The sequence below is a fragment of the Agrilus planipennis genome, unplaced genomic scaffold, assembly GCF_000699045.2.
Source record: "Agrilus planipennis isolate EAB-ADULT unplaced genomic scaffold, Apla_2.0 scaffold93, whole genome shotgun sequence".
NCBI lineage: Eukaryota > Metazoa > Arthropoda > Insecta > Coleoptera > Buprestidae > Agrilus > Agrilus planipennis.
This window is the reverse complement of record NW_020438867.1, coordinates 699,330-716,949: the sequence shown is the minus strand read 5'-3', so window position 1 is coordinate 716,949 and position 17,620 is coordinate 699,330. Positions and strand designations below refer to the sequence as shown.

Genomic DNA, 17,620 nt, shown 5'->3' with positions numbered 1-17,620 from the left:
ATATTGAGAAAGTTATATAAAACATTATTTAAATATCTTTATCAAGAGGGTAGGTTAGGTTAGGTTAGGTTAGGTTAGGTTATCGGGTTTTGTTTAAGTGACCACCCCCTTTCGATCCCCCACCTCGACCCGTTTGAAAATATTTTTTTTATTGAATTTTATTTGAATTATAGTGTATGAAAATTGTCAAAATAATCAACTTTCAACCCCCATAACTTTTTATGGGGGTGAGACCGCCGCGAATTTTTTATGGGCTTTTACTCAGATGCCACCCTCTTTCGATCCCCCTAACCCCCGCCCCCATAACTTTTTATGGTACAGTGGTGGGGGAGACCTCCTCTTTCGATCCCATCCACCACCACCCCCTTCAGGGTGGGGGGCCATCATCTAGACATTTACCCTTAAATCGATTGATCAATTCAACTAACGACGCTACAAAATATAAATGAATCTAGATTACAGCGTATCGACATTTTTCAAACATCGAAAGTCTATCCATTGTGTTTGTGTTTCTATATACTCAATTGTGACCTAAAGTAATAACAAATCGGGTAACCTTTAACCGTCGACCCCGATCGACCGTCAGATCTGTCGCTCGAAGATTTTATTTTTCAGGAGATAGATACACATGACATCTTCACATAACTGTTATAATTTTTTTTTTGAAAAGGGCGAATTTATACCTTTAGGATTTACAGATTGATACCAAGTTGGTTCGTACCGTGTCCCATCATTAAATTCCTTTACGCGTGGATGAGGATAAACACTTGAACTAAATCATTCTTAACAAGCTTTCGCAAATGTTTAAATAAGAGACGTTGTCGCTCTTAATTTTGCGCTTTATCAGATCTCGGAGCAATGTCACGATCGCGAGGATTCTCAATGTACATAATAACTGCATTTCTTCACGTCTGCAAGTGCGTTAACAACTGTGTAAACTGACTAAAATATGCCTTTTTACAGAGGCTACATTGTATCTCCTATACTTACAACACTTTGCCGTTAATATACACACTGAATAACTAACTGACGGTGAATATTACTAATACATATAGATACTCATTTTAAAATTCGTACTTAGACATGCATACTTAAAACTTACATAAAATCGGGACGTACGTAAATATATTATCTTTGATTGTTCGAGAACCTGCTTTGAATTACAATTTGTACACTTCACGACTCATGAACTGCGAACAAGATGGCACTTCTTTTGAAATTTGTACAACGTGTAACTACTGGTACGCTAATAATGTCGCGACATTTGATACAAGATGTTTGACTTTGTGTATTGTGACGAAGACATAAAATCTACATATTTATATCTGTCCAGTGAGAGACGTGGTTTTAAGGTTTTTCAGTAGCTACTTACAGTGTGGAAAAAGTTAGTTTTGCATAAAAAATAGAACATCTGTAAGTATATTACTGTGCTCTTGGCCTATCTATGTTGTTACGGTTCCATATTATTTATAAACTAATTCACTCAAATTTCTCCATTTCTCTAACTCGAGATTCCATTATAAATTCTAGAAAATTTCTATTAATTTTCTTAGGAAAGATTAGCCGCAGCGATAATCAATGACTGGGATTTTTAACCGGAACTATTATCACCAAATTTTCATTATCTAACCCGAATATAATTGACTGTGATTAGGAGGCTTGAGTTCATCATCATAAGGTCGTAAATCCTAAGACTGGTTCGACATGTACGTCCACTCTTTCCTATCTTCGCATTTCCCTAAAACTAGAACAACCCACATTCTTAACCATTTACGAACAGTAATCTAATCTAGGTCTCCCTCTACTCCTCCTTACTCCCGTTTCTGCCTCTAATATGTTTCTCACTAGACCTTCATGCCTGAGAAGGTGTCCTACCAACCTATCTTCGCCTATTTCTTATTGACTTCCATAAAGTCCTTTGTTCTCTTATTCTTTCTAATATCTCTTCATTTCTAACCTTCTCTATCCACCGCGCCTACTGTCCATGTTTCGCACCCGTACAGCGCCCCGCTCCAAACATACACCTTTAACAACCTTTTTCAAATTTCTAATTTAACCGTTCGCGAGCATAGAAGTGCCTTCATTTTATTGAAGACGACAGGACCCTGCGATATCTTCTACTTTATATCTCTACAACTCCTTCCGTCCTCATTTATCTCACTTGAGGCTTGAGTTAGGGAATTATTAAACGGCTGATGGAAAACGACAGTTTATCCATTTTTAAAACCGTTAAAAATCACGCCTTAAAAATTTTAATATTTCACCAAATCAAAATTTGCAGATACGTCTCGTACACAATTTTGTAACTTCTTCATACAGTAACTTACGAAAATCCTTAAAGACATCGTGTATGTTACTTAAAATTCATTGATAAAATAGATACAAATTTTTACTGGTAAGGTATTAGTGAAACATTTACACTGTATTAAAAAGCATGTATCTAGGCATCTAACTGTTCATCGCTAGAGATTTATTTGTAACATTCATGAAGTCCACAGCTAACATAAAGAAGATAAGATGTTCCGTACTTTTCAAACAACGGAACTCGTTGTGTCTAAAAATAAATTCTCAAAGACCGTTTGAACCGGCTAATTTATTTTTTAGTGGCAGGCATTTAATTTAAACGTTCATATTTACATTTTTTTTTTAAGGAAACAAAAGGGTAGTTTATGTAGAAGTTATCTTGGCCATAAAACCAACAACAATGTAAGAGTATCGCTATTAAAGTAATCAGCAAGAAAACTATTTAGATAGAAATTAATGTAGTAATTAATATGAAATGGCGTATATGTAGCGCCTAATTAACGAGTACATCATAATTGATTTAATATCAGCTGATATCAAACAGAGATGGGGTTAATACTACGAAGTATGTATAAATATAAATATAAAACTTATGTAACAGTAAAACATTATTTTTCGTATAAATCAACATCGACGTTTTAATTATTATTGATTTGTTAAACATTTTTATGACAGCTGCTCTACTTGATTACATGTAGTTTATCTGCATCGTAATAGAGGTGTGAGTTTTAAAAAAGGATATCCTTTAGCACACTTTAGAACGGGGAAGGATTTGCCGTATGAAAAGACATGTATGTACTTAAATAATATATCTTATAAGGTAGGTACAAGTATAATGATGTAATTTTTTATGTCTTGAATATTTTCTTTTTCTTGATCTAAATTATGCGGCATTTAGGAAATATATTTCATTGAATGATTATGTTAATAATTTTATTCATGCAAATTATGAAACGAAATTTAAATTTCACTTTTCACACCTTTCAGCAATAATAAAAAAGTTGCTGTTCAAAATAAATCAAATTAGTTATAAGACTATTCAGGTAGACCCATAAATAAAATGTTTAACGAGGATGTATTAGGTATAACCGTTATAAAATTCTTTTAACAAATTTATTATTTCCGAATGGTAATGCCTTTTTTTTATTGGATAACTTTCACTAAATTTTTATAATAACTGATCGAATTCTTTCCGACAATTTTACGTTCTCTAATGATAACTTTCTAATTTTTTAATTTTTGTTTTGTTTTGTTAATTAATATTCCCTCGTTAGGTGTAGATATATCTTTTGTTTTGTTAGGCAATTGTTTCTAAAGTCAACAATTACTATACTTCACACCGCCGTTATTATTTAAATGAATTTCAAATAAATATTTGCAAAACAAAGGTAGGTAAGTCAAGGGCACTTCAAAGTGCAAATAAGAATGTGTACGTATGTTGAGTGACATTCCTGTGGACTGTTTGTCACTACAGATGCTTTATTAGGCTATTAGGCATTAAAAAAATACAATTCTTTGTATTTTGACTGTCCTTTCTCGGATTGGCAGGCGTTTTATTTTATTCTGTGATAAAATGAATTCGTATTTATAAACTATTTCAATTTTCTTCTGCCTATATTTAAATTAATCGTAAAAATTTCAAATACTGAAATGAATTGTGGCAGGTAAGACTCCAATTTAATTGATTTTTGTTCATTACAGTGGCAAATTCGGACGGAAACGTTTCGTAACCCTTAAAAATAAAAAGTAAATTCGACCTATTTGTGTACAGGTAGACGCAGAAAATAGAAACAATATTTTACGCGAATTATTGTTATTTACTCTCTTATAATATGAGTATACGATAATCAATAACAACCCCTTTCAGTAAAGCTTCGTGGTCTCTTAGTTAATTTATTACTAAAAACGGAAAAATTAATATTTTAGATTATCTGAAAGTAACATCACAAGACAACTGTATAGGGTTTTAAAATTTATAAACAAAATCACTGCATTTTATTAACCCTAATGAATTCTTGTACTTGTCGTAATGACCACTGCCCCATACAGGTATCTATTTAATTAAAATCCTTTTCAATCACTGCGACACCAATAGAATTTTGTAATTTTAATTGTTTTAATGATTAATTGTTACACGGTTGATATGAGTAATATGAGAAACATGGTCAAATTTTCACAATTTCGATTTTAATGTTCGTTAAAATTATTTAACAATAACTAACGGAAACTAATGACCTCTAACGTTACTTATTAAACAGAAAATAAGGAAAAAAAAACGCTTTCCAATTATATTATTTCTTCTTATCTCCCACTAAAAACAATGTGTTGCAAAGTGGGTCGGCTCGATTGTCGTTATGGTGTGTGAACGTTTAATAATAATTGCACATGCAAAGCTCTTTTTATGGCAGAAGGACGTCCCTTTCTCAGCGGCAGCAAACATTCCCATGGTGTCATGTTGCTACAACATCCCATGATCCACCATTTACGCATTTATTCTTTTGTTCATCTCAAAGTTAGCAAAAGATATCGCGTGTTCTTTTGTTTTTTCGAATGAAAAAAAAACTGTAATAAGAAATTGTCTTTACTTAAAAGAAAACGCATTCTCTGTGACATTTAAGGTATCAATATATACTATGAGTACATACTAGTTATTGAAATCAACGTTTATTCTTGATTGATGCTTTAAAAAATTATAATGCTTAGGAATGGTATTTATCAAATATTTTGTAATATCCGTGGCTTTTGTTATATGTAGAAATAAGCCGAAGAACTACTAAAAACCGCGTTTTCGAACATGTCTGTCATATTAACAAAAAAGATAAGAATCCTGGAACACTGAATACCATGTTCGACATTTAGTAATCATTCAACACCTAATAAAATTCGACTCCCAAACTCTAAAATTTTGCATTCAAATATTTCAAATAAATAATCATCATTATTGTTATTATTATTAGAACATTTAAAAATAAAATAAGTACTTAGCCGATAAATCAAACAAAATTCCCCAGTTATCTAAAAGCAACTTTAATCCTGTACCTACACTCCCTCCGTTTCCTTTTGTAATTAAGCAAGTTTAAATTATGATATTTATATTTTTAATCTTAGGAACAATTCGCAAGCACTCTTGATAATGTAATTGTATATAACAATCAGAATAATAATAATAAAACTTGTGAGAAATTTTAAAAGTTCATACAGAACACAGACAGGATATAATACAATCTTTGTATCTGTGTTACCTTAAGTTATCACTAATAGTAAGCAAACTTGTATTTGATAAACGATATAGGTAAACCTGAACTTTTCTGTATGGGCATAATAAACTCGAAGTTGAAACTGGTATGGAGTAGGTACCATTTGCAAGTATACCTTCCATTTAACATCTTTACAGGTAGTAAATACATATTATCATAACATTTTTTTGTTTGTTCAACAAACACTGATAGCATACTTTTATTAGTTTAAGTACAGCATAACTAATTATTCTTACTATCGAACGTGCATCGATGGTAACTATGATAAGACTTTGAGTTTATCGACTAATATTGAAATTACCAAATTAAAAATCTACTTTTAATTGGATCGAAATTAGCACTACTTTTATTATTAAAAGCAAGCTGATATAATGTTGATATCAGTAGGAGTTTAATAACGATGAAGAATTTTAGTAGGTTATCTTGTTTAAATATCGTAAAGATGTTCCCGAAAACAAGATTGGGTTTTTGAATAGGTGTTAGGCACCAACCAAGCGCAACGGAAATCCACTGAAGAGAAGGTATCGCTATTGCAACACAATTGTAACGTCAATTATGATCTAAATTAGACTAAATTAAGTAACAGATGTTCTATATTGATGAGATGTAAAACTTGATCGTTATGGGATAAGGCAACCTATTTGGATTAAACATGTGATGCCCGACTCACAATGACTAAATGCTTTCTAAAGTAATTATTATTATTTTTTTTTTGAACTAATAAAATCGGAATCCAATCCAATTCAATTATTTATTTGCTATTTAATGCCCCATGAGGATTTATTCAATCGAAACATTCAATGAACCACGTTTTGAATCATGAAAAAGAAAAACCATCGAATTCAATGTCATTATTCAAGTTCAAAGCGGAATGCTAGGAACTGCACATGCAATGAACTTGGTTTTCTGTAAACAAACCTAATTAGAGATTATCGATGTTCTAAAATAGGAGTTTCAGCTACAACGATGTTGTCTTCTAGTCGTAATTCGCTCTATTTCCCACAGAATAGGAGCAAACGCTCAATTTAATTGGTTGGAATACCTGATACATATATAATTTATGCTCAAAAGCTTTACAAGTAAATGAAAATATGCCCAATGTAAAAAGCTCAATCTTGAAGGTAAATTAAATCCGGTATAAAATTACTACCAATAGCAGAAGAGGAAGGAAGAGAAATTGATTCAAATAAATACCTATAGATAATAATCAGTCAAATACATAAATACGAAGAAAAATACATTGACATCTAGGTTTCGATGAGTGGGTGTGCAGGATGTGTTATAAGGAAAATGGACGATACACGACAGGGCACTTAATATGTCATAAAGAAACAATGGGATATCAAAAACAAGAAACTGTAACTTTTACTGATGGGTGGAGAGGTGAAAGAGATGATCTGGATTCGGAAAATTTATTAAGGGAAACTTTAAAGGGTAACTATACCGGAAATACGTGATTAAAGTTAAGTTAAATTATATTTTGATACTAATTCATTGTTTTTTAGTCTAAACAATTATTGAAACAGTCCAAAATGAAAAACAAACGACGAGTAATTATAATTTTCAAAAGAATAGAAAATAAATAAAAATGAAACAAAAATACTCGTATGCAAAGGAAGAAAAAGTAGGGAGAGAGCGAATATAAAGATAGGAGACGAAAATTAGAAAAAGTGGTTGATTTTAGGTATCTAAGAAGTCAGATAAGTCAGTACAGAAGGAGTAGTAGGGATATAAAGCAGAGGATAGCGCAGGGTCGAGTCTCCTTGTTGCCTTCAATAAAAAGAAGTGACTTCTATGCTCGCGAACGATTAATTTAGAAATTCGAAAAAGATTATAACGGTGGGCGCTACGGAGGTTAGAACCGTTACAGGCTAATGATGAGAATACCGTGGATAGAGAAGGTTAGAAATGAAGAGGCATTAGAAAGAGTAAGAGAACAGAGGACTCTATGGAAGTCAATAAGAAATAGGCGAGATAGGTTAGTAGGACACCTTCTCAGGCATGAAGGTCTAGTCAGAGACATATTAGAGGCAGAAACGGGAGTTAGGAGGGGTAAAGGTAGACCTAGATTAGATTGTTCGCAAATAGTAAAGGATATGGGTTGTTCTAGTTTTAGGAAAATGCGAAGATTACTTCAGGATAGGAAAGAGTGGAGGTACGAGTCCAACCAGTCTTAGGACTGACGACTTTATGATGAGAATGAGATTGCTTCTATCTTATATTATACAATAATATATAATTATATAATATTATATAAGATTTACTGTAGGTATTCCTTGGAGAATGGTAGCGTGACCGAAACTTATTGTTGTTAGTAGTTTTCTATCATGTTTTTGTGAGACTACCCGTATAATCATCATATTATATTAAGTGAGTCAATTCGAAACTTACTGTTGGCCCAGACTCATTTAATGACGAGTAACTGGAAGACCTGCTTCCGAGTGGTTCTGGACTCAGACTTCCATAGCTGGTCGTGGACGTTAAGGACACTGTATCAGCTCTACTCCTATAAGGAGAAAGCTGCACGTGTTTCATCATCTGCAAAAAAAAACACACCTACACGTATTATAAATGTAGCAAAAATTTCCTCAATGCATGGAACGGGCGAGTTAAAATTAAGTAAAGCTGTTTATGATAATAAACAAAGTTAATTGGTAACCTACGCCTAAAATAAAATCGCAGTGAAAGAAAATGGGAATGTGTTTTTCGAACGCAGTTATACTGAGATTCGCGGATGTTAGTAGTTTTTGCAAATGTTACTAGGTTATAACCATAATATTTATGCGATAGAAATAATCCAGAATTTCTCTGGTACATGGTACGTGAAATAAACAAACGAGTGAGCATTGGATAAACATGAGAACAATTAACAACAACAAGGAGAATGTTTCTCGCTGATATACAACATACATCTACTAATAAACAATTCTGTTCAAAGAATTTTTAATCTACATTATTATAGTTAATAAAAATGGATGCTGAAATTTACTATATACTATGAAAAAAGACAGACGCTACAAGTTCATTGATTAATTAATTAATAAAAACGTTAATTGTAGGTCCTAGAAAAATTATAAAACATTTAACAATTAAATACATATGCAAAATTTCCAAAAAAATACTATGTCGATATGGAAATTTTTTATTTGCCATGTGACTAAATACTTACTATACATGTATTAGTTATGTTAATTGCTGTTTCATCAAATTTCCAATATTTGTCATCATATAAACAACACAGAAAACTGAATCAGCATACGGTCATCATTTTGAGTGATTTTTAGTGATATTTCTAATGTCTAATATGCAAAATAATTATTTTTACACCGCTGGTTGCTATATTTTATTGGTGTTCTATACTAATAAACAGTTGTGTTACTCTAACTGACATTATTTTTCAATATTTTTTTTTGCAAAAATTAGACTCATAAAAAATAACAATCTACAACAGGAAACCCCTTGCAATTAAAAGCTGTTTCATTTATGTACTTTACAGCAGGTGTAAACTCTTTAGAAAGTAAATTACCCGGGGAAAACCTTGACATATTAAGGAAATTGAATAACAAATCTAATTTTGAATGGAAACAAACAAGAACTAAATTTAAACTTTTAAATAAACTTAAGACTAAAATCTTCTGAATATAAATAGATATTTACAAATCAGCATAACATTGTAGGCAAATTATATTTATATTTAATTACATACAATAAAATTCCAAATGAAAAGGAAAATTGAAAATTTTTGGTATCAATAAAAGTAACTTTTGAAAGTTTTCCTGTTTGTGCACGAGACATTTAAAAAGGAGAAACAAAATCTTTGTCGGGAGAATAAAGTAAGCCAACAAGATTGCCGTAAACCATCCATGAACTCATAATTAGATACATTAGCCTTACAGAGGATGACATCTAGCAAAAAAGGTTAATTACACTACACTACACCACACTGCACTACCTCAAAGACTGACCGAGCACAATTATTTTTAAGTCGATGCTAGCGATGAAGATATGGGCAATTTTGAATAATGGACACAATAATACAACTAATAATGAAAAATAATTGGAACAACGTCATTGAAAATAATTGTAGAGGACGTTCACGAAACCAACTTTTAAATTTGGCTTTTTAATTTTTAAGAATTTGAAAATTAAGATTCTTCCCACAATTGCTACATTTTCCAAGAATGCAGGTTTTCAAGGTTTACCAGATTAGTCGACACCTTGTGATATCTAGCACTCTTCTACTTTATCATCATCATCATCATGAGGTCGCAAGTCCTAAGACTGGTTGGACACGTGCCTCCACTCTTTCCTATCCTGAGCTAAACTTCGCATTTCCCTAAAACTAGAACAGCCCACATCCTTAACTATTTGCGAACAATAATCTAATTTACCCCTTCTAACTCCTGTTTTTGCCTGTAATATGTCTCTGACTAGACCTTCATGTCTGAGAACGTGTCGTACCAACTTATCTTGCCTATTTCTTATTGACTTCCATAGAGTCCTATGCTCTCCTATTCTTTCTAATACACCTTCATTTTTACCCTCTCTATCCACGATATTCTGATCATTCTCATGAAACACCACATTTCGAACGCTTCTAACTTTTTCTTTTCCGCCGCGCCCACTGACGATGTTTCGCACCCGTACAACGCCGTGCTCCAAACATACACCTTTAACAACCTTTTTTGAATTTCTACTTTATACATAATATTTATTATAATTGAACATTTTGTGGGTGGTCTCCTAGACGGGCTTCCCGAAGGGTTGATGTTTGTCTCAAAAAAGTAAGAGATCGTTGTCACAATGCAAATATGTACTTACCTAATTTTACTTAAAATTTGCACGTTGTCAAAATGAATTTCTCCGAAAGTGCTTTGTAAATTAAAACAATATATTGATAGTTTATGTATACATGTAAGAAAGATGCAGGGCCGGGACAAAACCTCATAAATGAACAAGAATGTTGAGGGCTGTTAATTGGTTTCTTAAACATAAACGCGTTATATCTACATGTGCATATTTCCAAAACCGCAACTGCTGCATGCACAACCGATTAGGCACTTCACTTGAGTAATTCCCACAAAGTTATTTAATCCATACGTATGGATTACAATTTTAAACAAACATAGTTATGTGCGACTAAGGCGATAATGGATATAATTCGTAAGAAAATGTACGTCATACGAATGGCATTACGCGAGGTGACGAATTGATTCGTGTTATTAGGTGTGGTAATTTTAATTTAAGTTGATTTTCATCAACACTTTGGAAAAAATATTTATTGAAAACAGAAAGTTATAAGCGACTACATAGTACCACAATGCAGTCAGTAAAAGTTACTTTCTACGTATGGATTTGCTCTTGAGAGTTTCAATTTCCATAATATAAATAATATTCTGTCTCAATATTGTCAGATAAAATTAATCATGGTAACAGCAACAATATTGGGGAAAAATAATTTAAGAACAGGTGTTATTGTCGAAATTCTAATAAATTAGCTACAACTTATAAAAAATCGTCAACGTGCCCACCTACACACATTGTTCTTATTTTCGTAAGGTTCTTATGCATTTTAAAATTGATGAACTATTGCAAAACAACAAAAATTTATAAGGTTACATTATCGTCTTGTTTTCCACACGCAAATTTCAGCATCTGGACGACCTGGACGTAGGAAGTTGTTGAGGATTCTAAAAGTCTCACCTGTGTATGGCATTTCGCCCACTGTAGTACCATTGGCTGGTTTGTCTGGACCATTTAAGGAGATTGTGTTTAAATTTTATACAGTGAGTGGAGGTGTACGTATTGAAATGTTACGAGTATTCTACAAATGAATGACCCCACTTTACAAAATGTTACTTTCAGAATATTATAAACGTAGGTCTATACGAATAACGAATTAATTTGCAGAAGAAATAACACATGTATGCGAACTGGGTCACTAATTAATAAATACAAATTTCTAATTATCTATTATCCGTTATCCTATTTTTAAAAAATTTGTGGGGAAATGTATTAACTTTTTATTTATTATTAGCGTTTTACCGACTTTCGGATTTACACTTTCAAAATTCTAAATGAACTTATCATGATAAGGTCGTCAGTCCTAAGACTGGTTGGACACGTACCTCCACTCTATCCTGTCCTGAGCTAATCTTCGCATTTCCTTAAAACTAGAACAATCCATATCCTTAACTATTTACGAACAGTAATCTAATCTAGTTCTACTTCTACCCTTCCTAACTTCCGTTTCTGCCTCTAATATGTCTCTGACTAGACCTTCATGCCTGAGAAGGTGTCCTACTACCCTATCTCGCCTATTTCTTATTGACTTCCATAGAGTCCTCCGTTCTCTTACTCTTTCTAATACCTCTTCATTTCTAATCTTCTCTATCAACGCTTGTAGTCTTTTCTTTTCCGCCGCGCCCACTGTCCATCTTACGCACCCGTACAGCGCCGTGTTCCAAACATACACCTTTAACAACCTTTTTCGAATTTCTAAATTAACCGTTCGCGAGCATAGAAGAGACTTCTTTTTATTAAAGGCGACACGACCCTGCGCTATCCTCTGTTTTATATCCCTACTACTCCTTCCGTCCTGACTTCCTAGATATCTAAAATCGGCCACTTCTTCTAATTTTTCGTATCCTATCTTTATATTCGCTCTTTCCCTACTTTTCCTTCCCTTGCATCCCAGTATTTTTGTTTTACTAAATGAACTATTGTAATAAATTTTAAACAATTTCTTAAAGCATATTTATAATCAACAACGACATTTGTAATATGTACATAAAGGTTTTTGTCGTTACTACTAAAAGTAGAAGTTGTGTTTCCGCAATCTAAAGTTTATGTAGGGTTATAATAATATATCTTCCGTATTATGTATTTGTACGAGTGTTTACGATTGTAACATGAAATACTTCATTTGCTCGCCTTGACCCAGCACTACCGTAATAATTGCCGTCTGTATCACGATTAAAGAATGTGACGTCTTGCAGAATGGATATCATCACTACGATCATCGTTACGTCAATGACCGTTACTAATTTTATTTAACGCATTTATATATACCGATAGAAAAATACCTTTATGCGACAATACGTAATAAAAGTTGCACATGAGAAACAACGACTAATGAATTCTTTCTTATTAGGAGTTCGTTCTTTCCTAGGATGACCATTCTTTGTTTTTTTATAATAAATATAATCCTCTCATTAAGTACGTTCCCCATCTTTCTCTTATCAAATTGAAACCCATCACAAATATTTCTCCTAACCTAACTTTAATTAACTTTAAATTGGGAAAATAAACTTAAACCTACAAAAAGACTATCTTTACCTAATTTGAGAATTAGATGGCGAAGACCATAGATTTAAAACAAATCTTTTGTAAAGAAAGAAAAGGTTTTTAGCTTTAATGAGGATGCTGTTTTATTCTTTTGTTGGCAGCATGCGGTGCTTTAACTGAGCTTCATAACGAGGGAAGAATTGTGACAAGATGCTGACCCGATTTCTTAGAACATCCTACAACAGAACAGGCCGCTGACACTCCTACAGACCTAACGTTTACATCTAACAACACTGTTGCATTCAAAGAACACGAAGTATAATAACGCAACCGTATTCAGTCCCTTTGTGATAAGAATGTTACATATTCCGACACCCAAAAGATAAAAATGAATGAAAATAATTGTCTCAACAATTCACCTGATGAAGAATCCAAACACAGACGAGAGTATCATGCAAAGAAAACGAAAAAACATTTTTGAATGTTAACAAATCAGAATGAATAAATTTTGTCAAACTAATAGTAACAATCAGTGTTTTCACTTACATGAAATATTATTACGTTATAATAACTGTAATAAGTTTTATCTTATGTAAACAAACCACCGACCATGTGCCACTTTTTCCGAATTCATTAGGTTATAAGTAGGTATAATGAAAAAAGATAAAACATGCAGGTGATATACAAAATCAATAATTTAAAAGCTACAATAACCGTTTTGAGACTAAAAAAATCTGAAAAATTCAGCATATTACAAATATACTTATCCTTAAGGAAGATAGAAAATACCGTAACATAAATAAAGGATAAGTAATATACCTTTACACCATATGTACTTATCAATAACAGCGACTGAATTAATCCCACATTATATTTTCAGCCTTGTCCTATTCCTCAAAGAATTTTTATATTTGTGATCAATGCATGTAGTATATTCAATTCACCCACTAGTAATTTTGAAATGTTCATAATTTATTAAAATATTTCTATAGATTCATAAACAAATCGTTTTGATGAGTTGATTTCAAATCATATTACTATCTGCGTAGCTATTATTAAGATAGACATTAAATATGCAACTTTCAGATGATGAATAATTAATAATCACGAACCTACTTACTTGCTTTATAATTTTATTATTAACCTCAGAGAATGCGATTGCTGTTTCTGTTTCATAATAACGAAATAGATGTACTTAAACACTTTGAACTTTTAATTTGCCTACACTTTTGTCAAAATGAGCGTTTTTTATGCCACACATTTATGCAATTATAGTGTTTTTTTGTAGGAATCGGTTTCTTTTGACAACCGTTGGCATGCTACAGACCGAAAAGGGCTCATAAGGGTATCAAATTTCTGATAACCTTAGTAGACAGCCTTATGCTTCTGCTACTAATTTCCTGAAGAAACAAACAACTTCTTCCTAGGGCAATAAAACTGGCGATACGTTTATTCAAGAACAAAAGATTTAGTAGCGAGCATGGCTGTTTACCAAAGTGAGTTGTAAACGAAAATTTTTTTAAAAGCAATTACACTGTTTTTATATAATCTACAGGTTGTAGTTTTGGATTTCTAAATTAACCGATTGCAAGCACAAAAGTCGAGAGCTTGCGCTATTCTTTGTGTTATCATTATGCTTAAAGCTTCATTTTATATAAATAAAATAATTCGTTATACCACATTAATTTTGATAATTTAAAAATTATTATGAACTATATAATTATGATCTATTTACTTAATATTCTTTGGTTTGATCTTTCTTCTCTTATCTCCACATATAATATTTAAAAATCCATTCTTTTACGCCCTTGATTCTGTTATACCTAATTGACAGTGTATTTAATAAGAAAACTTTTAAACAACATCTGTAAGGTTAATAAAACTAACATTTTTTTATTTCTATCGTTGTTATTAGTGTTACTTATCGTCTGATTCATTGCATTTCTCATTTACAGAGACCTTGCAACTTTACAACAACTAGGTATTACGCACACATTTTTCGAATAAAGGAAAAAACGGCTACATTTTACTTGCATTATTCGACCACATGATTAATACATGTAAGGGAGATTTAAAGAACTTAATTTATAATTCTATTCTATCTCACAATTAAAAACATAATAACAACCAAAAAGCTAGGTACCTACTTTCATTTATCCTTGCTTTTTATCAGATTAATTTACTATCACATAGTAGAACGTTGGCTGTATAGCAGGACTTTTGTTTATAGTATCCATCAACAACTAATTTTAAGAAGAAACAATTTATACGTGGCACAGGTTTGAATTATTTATAATGATATTTATATATTCCATATTTTTAAAAAAGAAAGTAATTTGTGTTTAAGTGATACGCTACTACATGGGGTACATGCTATTATCCTTACCATAATAAAAAAACCTAATCCAATTAACTAACACGACGATACTCTGGGCAATTATTAGTGTTGTGTTGCTGTTAATTAATTTCTGTTGATAAAGTGATACAAAATGACATTTTGTTTTACAAATTAATATGAGGGGGCTGCAGGACATTGACTCGAAACCATAAATAGGTAGGGCATTTAATTCATTTTTAGCAAAACGCATACACAGCCTTCCCCATGTTTACATGGGACACACCTAAAAGTTCCCCCTGGCTTTTACCTCTTAAGAAATTAACGGCTAGGTGTATCTATCTACCTTCCTCCTTACCTTGTCGCTACCCTAATCAAGTTTTACCCCATGACAAGCAATCCCTATTCTAAGCGCACGTAAGGGTGTGGAAATTTGATTTCTAAACGATATTACTACTTCGTTTTAATGAGATGACTAGGCAGTTGATGGGCCTAAGTGGATAGTATAAAACAAAAAAAAAAACAAAGTCATCGTAATGTAAAGCCAATATCCACAGGGTTATATAGGATATTGACATAAATAAATAAATAACAAAACTGACCAGAAAATAAACAGCCTTAAGCTATAGACAAGAAGATAAATTGTATCACTATTATCTATTGGAATTTTAATATTATTATCTATATAGATGCAAAAAAATCATAGATTCTTTTGTTTTTAAATATCCGTAGGCCCTTAGTTTTTAAAAAATAGAATACATAGAAATTCTTCGTGTTATATTTGCAAACTGTAAAATTTTAACGAATTCCAACCCACACACATTCCAATATTCCATAAATTTTTGTCGCAAAAAAAAGGGTAAGAAAACGTTTCTGATAGTGCTAGTAAGCCATGAGAAATATGCAAATGGCGAATTCACTAGTAACATTTATTATGAAACTCCGTTATTAAATGTGCTTTAAAGTTGATTATGCATGCGTACAAATCTAAATATTAAAATAAGCTATAATTGGATGAAATTTAGGATTTCCTGTACAGCCTCCGCCGTATACAATCGGCTTGCGTGTACGTTTGTGTATCGAATACTTCAGTTTTAAGTAAGCGACCACCGGAAATTGAATCAGAAGTCGTTTCCGGGATCTATAGGAGCAAATGTTCAGCTTTTGAGGATATTTCACTAAAACATACGTTTTTCATCGGGTTCTTTGTCGTAAACTCGAAGAGTACAGCAAGAAATAAAATTTTATTACTTTGTCAACGGACAAGCAAAAGGCAAAGCTTTGGACTGTTCTGTTCCATCCTGGTGTCACATCTACTCTGGTTTGTCGCATATGGTCAAAAAAAATTAAACTCTACGTAAGTATATACAAGGTGTCCGAAAAATTTCCTTAAGAAAACTGGAAGACAACCCTTGATTATTATAAATTGTAAAAATTAGAAATAAAAATATTTTCTACCTTGATTCGCTGCCAAATATTTATTTTATGAAAAGCGTTTTTAATTTTTAATCTTTTACAAATGAAATACATACGAAAATTCAAATTCACTTTAAAAATCAAGCATCTGATACTTCCCATGTTGCAATAAAAATTGAAAATATTAAAAGGTGTCCTAACAAAAGAACTGTGGTAGACTGTTATCAATTGTTTTGGGGCACTGTCGGTCATCGTTCATCGGCAGTTATTATATTACTTATAGTAGTTAGGCACTACACGCATGTTCAAGTAATTATAAAAAGTTTCAGGCTAATTTAATTTAATAAATAATGGGAACAAGGAATATTTAATTTCCTGTTATGACTTCAGCTATGTGCACTACATCCGTTTTGGTCTAAATCGAGCAATGTTAACCCCTGCTCACTTTATTAACTTGGACTTAAAAATACATCAATATTTACAATATGATTGAAAATCAATTCAATAATTTTAGTGATTATTACAAGGTTATTGGAGAAATATTCCTACAATAAATTGAGATAATGACTGCAAATTGTAGTCTTGTATTCCAACGTGCAACCTAAAAGTAGAATTGTAGAAATACCCACTACTAAGTATAATACGTTTTCAAATGGACTGCAATGCAATGGTAAAGCCAACTACTTTTTATAAATATACGTAACACTATATTGTATAATTCTTTCTTAATTGTTGTAGAGAAGTATATGCTACAATTTTGTATAATATTTTTCCTGATTATTGTATAGATATAAGCTACAATGAAAAGTAATTTTTAAGCAGCATAAGTTGTAGTATAGAGACAAACAGTTTGTAAGAAAAAGAGTAATTACTTATAATATTATATTAATATTCACTATAACTTGTTTCGGTGAAGGTCTAGATTATCCCCACAACCCCCTTCGGGTGTGGGGCAGTGGGGTTGAAAGAGGAGGTCTCCCCCACCATTGTACCATAAAAACTTTGCGGCAGTCTCACCCCC

The 17,620-nt window shown here is 32.1% G+C and overlaps 1 protein-coding gene across 1 annotated transcript in view; it reads right to left on the bottom strand.

The window, feature by feature from the left end:
* Positions 1-17,620, bottom strand: part of LOC108739708 — a 45,871-nt gene that overhangs the window by 14,375 nt on the left and 13,876 nt on the right. The window contains exon 2 of the mRNA XM_018473728.2: positions 7,953-8,099. Coding sequence (XP_018329230.1) covers positions 7,953-8,099 — 147 coding nt within the window. The remainder of the gene's footprint in view (positions 1-7,952; positions 8,100-17,620) is intronic.